Genomic DNA, 6,190 nt, shown 5'->3' on the forward strand with positions numbered 1-6,190 from the left:
TTGCTAACAATCTTTATGTAACCTATTGAAGGAGCCAACAGCCTCCATAATACGCAGTATACACAGTTACAAACAATTTGAAAAGTTATATTACAAAATATACAGTAGTTCCTTTTTACATTTTTATAGATAAACATTGCATAGTTTTCAAATATGTAATATATAACACAATCACGAGCCTTTTTCTGTATAACTTACGAAAAATTCTGTACACTCAAATAATTATAAATAAAGTGTAAATATCTTTTGATAAGAATAGGGTTGGAAAATATGCCAGGACATGTTGTGCTGTCAAGTGTTAAACAGAACTCTTTGCTGGAATCTGTCTAAAACAATGGCACAATATGGCCTGGAGCAAGGAAAGAGGAGAGTACGAACTGAATATATTGTAGGGGAAATGTTACAATGAGAAACCATAAAGTACTGATATGTCTGATTATTAATTATTACCCTGATTCTGTTGTAAGAACCGCTTTCCCACAGTTATCACTGCGCTTGACGGTTTTACTTCAAGATGCAAAATAAGGTGCATGTTGTTTAAGAAATGAGTAAAAGTAGATTAAAATGTTTCCTGCTTCAATGGGTGTTCAATGGAAACTTGAGACAACTTGGAAAGAATTCTAGTTATTTTCTTCATATTTTTCCCAAAGACACAGAGCACGGGAAATGCACACTGGGATTTAAAGAAACAGATCCTGAAAGCATCCAGAATTGTGAGAATAAAATTTAAAAGAATTATTGAAGATATCAAATTTCCACTTTAAAAATGAGATGCTGACAAAATTCTGTTTCAACTATATGAACAACAAGGAAAATAATTTTTAAAATAATAGTTTGGTATAACTCTGCTCTCTGCTACTAAGCCCCAAAAGAGAAGAACTATACCAAAACTAGATGCTTTTGGAAATTCACTCTGATTCTAAGCATTTTGTCACTGGCTCACAATTGCAGAAGCAGCTGGAATCTCAGTATGAATGCAATTTGCAAACATATTTTCAACAACATAGTTTGCCAGTTTTAATGTCAGTTTAAAAAAAGTAAATGAATCCAATTTTCTCTTCTCTAATGTACATTTTTACCTGATAGCCGAATTCAACCTACTGAATTCCAGAGCTCTGCAGAAAACAAACAACTGTTCAGAAGTAAATGTGTTGTAGCAGCACTGAGTGGCTATGTTAAACTAAGGGTCTTCTCAGCACTTCAATTACAAATTTAATCTACGACTCAGTCATGTAAACTGGCTTTAAATGACACTTGGCCTACACACAGCCACCTGGGGTTTTTTTAACGTTAGTGGTTGTACTTCAGATATTACCCCATACTCACTGATATCTAAGCTGTTGAAGGCCAGCAGAAGTGCTCAGTGCATCTTCAAAATGCTCTTTTTCCGACATGGAAATTACGCCTTTTGTCAGTCAGCCCATGATTCGGAGCAGCCTCACAAGCATTTACTAAAACATCAGTAACGGTAATATTTGAGCACAAGCAGCTTCCCACCAAGTGCTATGCTACCTATGGATTGACTACACATGGCAGTGACTGCTCTACCTATGGAATTTATTTGGGATTTGGATTGCTACATACAATTGCCAGTAAAATTCACAGTATTTCCAAGGAGGTTGGTTCAGAGCACAAAGTGATGGTGCAGAGTGAACACTCCTTTCTCTCCAGTGAACGTTACCATATGTCCTGCAATAGGCATAAACTGCTCTCCAGGTTCCCTCTTTTGTAGCTCTAAAGCCGGTCTTCACCACTACCCTGAAAGGGCATTTTGTGGCTCAGCCAAATGGAGCCACAGTTGCACACAGATCTCCTGGCATCAGCCCAGGCTTGGGTGGCTGTCTCCTCCCCTACGCTGGCCACTTGTCCTCCCTCCTGCACCGTTCCTTTGACTGTGGGATTACATGATGAACAGGTCTGGGAAGACCATCTAGAGAGAGGAACAGCCACACAACCACATCCTGGGTCCATCAAGCCCTTTGGTGGCCACCCAGTGTCTCCAAACCCAGTGCTTAACCTTCAGCAAGCAGAGGGATCCGCAATTACTTTCATGGGCAATTACTTTAGCTTGAGATAATAAAAGATTATGACTCCTGTCCCTGGTGTTAAAGGAGACACAGAGGGCTCAAAAGAGGCTCATGCATACCCTTATGCCAGAGCAGGACTCCCAGAGCTTCTGAAGGATGGCCCAGCATTTTGTTTTCCTTCACACACATATAGTAGATTTTGTTCGTACTGGGAAAACTACCCTTTTATGTTTTGACCACTGCAAAAAGGCCAATGAAAACATAAGGATTCTCTTTTCTTTTTTCTTTTTTTTTTTTTTTTCATTTCCAGAGCTTTTTAGGTATTATAAAGTAACTTCTGCTGAATAAGCCAGTAGGTCAGAAAGGTTGTTGTACAAGTACATTGTTTGTTTGTTTTTTAATTAAGTTTGAATTGGTCATCACTCCTTTCATTCCTCTCTTCATGGATGAGAAGAAATCACATCGGGATTTCTTTTGTCTGCTACTGATAGCATTGGATGAAGGTACCGCATAGTAGATCCTCTGTAAGCAAATCTGTCATTAGATTTTCAACTGATCATAGATTTTCTAGGGACACTGTCAAGCTTGTTTAACTCCATTCCTTGATGAGTGTTATATCACTGGCTGCAGGAACCTAACAAAGTGTTCACTCTGTCCTCAGTGCATTGTCCAAGGTGGTTTTCAAGAGCCTGACTGTCCTATGCTGTATCTCTGCTAATATGGGTTGATCCGCTACTATAAGGCTGTGTTGTTTGTCCCTGTTTTTTCAACACAAGATGAAGCTGGTGCCCTTCTTCCACCTCGTTCTTCATCAGTCATCGCAATGGTGTTTTCATAGACCTCCATAGTTTTTAGCTGCTTGTCTTTGGCACCCTCCTGTTCTGCATTGACTTTGCAGCACTTGCAGAAGCCACAGCAGTGTTTCCCACAAAAGGAGAGCGAAGACATAATTACATTGTCCCAGGGCTCTAGGGAGTGCATCCAGATGGGTAGGAAATCCCAGTTTTGGAGCTTCTCAGGCAGTGAATGTGGTCGCCTTGACTGCATAATATTAATTACAATCACAGCAATAAAAAGAGCAAACAGGGGAAGGCAAACACCCAAAAGGACTGGCCAGCCTGCCAGTGACAGACCAAATACAAACAAAGGCAAAAGAAAGAAGCAGACGAGAAGATAAAATATAGCAAACCATCTGTACTTGGCTGTGATGTTTCCCAAGGTCTTGCACATGCGGATTGGCAGCCGGGTAAAAGGCAGCGGGTAAAACAGAATAATCCCAGAGATATTGAAGAAAAAGTGGCACAAGGCAATCTGAAAGCAAAAACATTTGAGAAGTTGGTTAGCTACAATGCCTTTAAATGCTCCTGCTCACATGATGATAAATTCCAGTGGCACCATGGCACACAGTTCCCCTTCTCTTGCTTCCCACTTCTTTCTTGTCTTTCGTGCTCTTTCACTGCAAGGCCTTTCCCAGCACGAAGTAAGGACTCGGTAACAGCTCACACATTGTGAAGATCACTGCCTACAAACAGGGGACAGCATCTGGACACAAGGCAAGCCTGGAGGGGATGACAGGTCCCTGCAGATGGAGAAGTCTTAAAATGCAGCTTTCAACTGCAAGAAATGGAGTCCATAAGAAATAAAGCTGGGAAACCAAACAGCTATCAGGAAACAATCCTGTCGTTAGTAAGGCATGAGAACTACACAAGAACTATTCATTATTGGGTTCTGCATCCGTAAGTTTTCAATTAAAAGATGTGAAGTGTAAATTAAATATTGCATACAGGTTATTGAGAAATTGCCAATGGTAAATACCTGGATTTTCCAAAAATTAGCTAAAAGTTTATAGGGCACTGAGGTGATTCCTGGAATGTGACTTTGTCTGGGTTTTCTGGAACAATTTGATTAATATTGTTCAAAATTATTTTTAAAAAATAAGCATAAAAAGACACCTACTTGGTAAAGCTTTCAGAAGTCGCTTAGACAGAATAAGCATATACTGAACAGAACAGTACACTCCCTGCTCACCTTATCTTATTCTCATTCTATAACTGTTATCAGACTAAAGTAAACATGAAAGTACAGGGGTTTATTTTTAAAGCATGTTATAAAAACAGCAAGTTATCTTGAAATCTGAGCTTGGTCAAGATAGTATCTTCTCATGATTACATCTGTTCTATCATGCCTGAGGACAATAAAATGACTTCTGTAATTTTCTTAATTTATTGTGGTTAGTAAAAAACATTAATCCTATTCACAAAGGAAACTTCATTATCTTTCACTCTTTGATGTAAAGGGTTCATTCAAATGTTATCTTCTGCCTGGAATGTTCTTCACTGGGTGGTAAATGGGAGCCCAAAGCCAGGCTGCCTATTTTTCAAATAGTTTAAGGCAACAAGGAATTCAATAAAACCCACTCAGATTAGATTCACAATGAGAAAATAGATGCCATGATGCTCACTGCTACCTCAGGTAGGTAGACAGCTTGCCATCTTAAGGATTGTGCAGCCTTTACTTAGGTTACAGGAGTCCCTACACACTGCATAAACAGAGTTAGAGTCCTGAGGAGGGAACTTACAGAAATCAGTAGCCCTCACAGGTGACTGCCTAAGAGTGCTGGCAGAGATGTGGGCACTGAATTCCAAGCTGCAGAGACCAAAATGCTTAGGGATCAAGTGGCCAACCCTGTCTCAGTTCTGAATTAATTCAATCAGATCAAGCCTAATTTACAAAAGCAAGATCTTACTATATATTGACATTCTGGGAATGTTTAATACAAGCTTTTTGCTCTAGTAGTTGAAATGAATGAGCTGTCATTAATAGCGCACACAAAATCAGGCATGACATCCATGGAGCATTTGCATCAGAGACAAGTTTTTCAGGTTTTTCTTCAGAAAATTTGTAGCTTCTAAATTAAGTCAAGGAAGCCTTGCTTTATACTGACCTGTAATGAATATTTTAATGTACTCCCTGGACTTGCTAAAGCTGCAAGTATAGCTGTTGTGGTTGTGCCAATGTTAGCTCCTAAGGTAAGGGGATAAGAACGCTCGATGCTTATAACGCCAATGCCTAGAAGAAAAGAAACAGGTTTGAGTGGTTTCAGAATTATGGAGAAGAATAAAACATGGGGATAAATAATAGAGTATTGACAACTTACCTACAAGGGGTGTAATAGCAGATGTGAAAACCGAACTACTTTGGACAACAAAGGTCATACCAGCCCCTGCGAGCATAGCCAGGTATCCAGCTAGCCAAGTAAAAGGAAATGGGAAATCTAAAAAATAGGAGAACATTTTCTTTAGGATAACAGAATGCTCTGTGTAGCAGTAACACAGCAGTGAAAAGATTATTAAGCATTTCAAATGTAGATATATTGTTTGCATATTCTCTCTTACATGACGATTTTGGGTCAGAGTCAGTTCTACTACTCTAATTTACCCTGTTCGCTGTACTCCCTTTCCAGCCTTCCACCACTGGATACACTTTCAGATGGATACTAGACTAGGCAGACATTTGCCCTGACCGAGGGTAGCATTTATGTTTTAATACAATTAGGTACCAGAAATGTTTCCACAGAGGTCAACGCAACACCTTCTAGGTGACTTGAGTGCCTTGGTTTTGTCAGCCAGGCACCATACCCACTGTCTGGATTGGATCTTCAGAAAGCTCTGACTACCATCCTGAGAAAATCACCTTGTTTGTTCTAACTATTTTCAAGCAGATTACCTCCTAAAAATTAGCTTGTTAAATCTTGCAAAGAAAAGCTAATCACACTGATTAGAGAAACGAGGCACAACAGTCTCCCATAATCTCCAGATTCATCAGTGAGCCAAAAAGTGAGGACTTAATCAGCTGGGAAGACACAGAGTAGCACAGAGTAGATCACAAATGAACAGTAAACAGCAGGTGATTACTTTCTACCCCTCCTTTTTGATTCAGGCAGTGTTCTTTGCCCAGGAGAAGAGAAGACAGTATGGGTACCACTTTGTTGCCTTCCCCAGTTCTGTGAACCCCCTCTTCAACCACAACAAGAGACATACCAGGAGTGCTTTTCTCTGCTACAGGTTCTAACCTCTCCATTTGAAGGAGGATAAAGAAAAAGTAGCCAAGTGAAAAATAAAAACATGTGCACTCAACAGATCCAGGCTGAAAAAACACCTGGA

General features: G+C 39.8%; 1 protein-coding gene across 1 annotated transcript in view; it reads right to left on the reverse strand.

Moving 5' to 3' along the window:
- Positions 1–2,329: 2,329 nt before the first annotated feature.
- SLC34A2 (solute carrier family 34 member 2) overlaps positions 2,330–6,190 on the reverse strand; it is a 19,307-nt gene continuing 15,446 nt past the window's right edge. Inside the window, exons 11-13 of the mRNA XM_010176736.2 lie at positions 5,185–5,301; positions 4,972–5,096; positions 2,330–3,338 (exon numbers count right to left, since the gene is read on the reverse strand). Of these exons, the coding sequence (XP_010175038.1) occupies positions 2,763–3,338; positions 4,972–5,096; positions 5,185–5,301 (818 nt within the window). The 3' untranslated portion in view covers positions 2,330–2,762. The remainder of the gene's footprint in view (positions 3,339–4,971; positions 5,097–5,184; positions 5,302–6,190) is intronic.

This window comes from Antrostomus carolinensis, unplaced genomic scaffold (genome assembly GCF_000700745.2).
Source record: "Antrostomus carolinensis isolate BGI_N321 unplaced genomic scaffold, ASM70074v2 scaffold2861, whole genome shotgun sequence".
Taxonomy (NCBI): domain Eukaryota; kingdom Metazoa; phylum Chordata; class Aves; order Caprimulgiformes; family Caprimulgidae; genus Antrostomus; species Antrostomus carolinensis.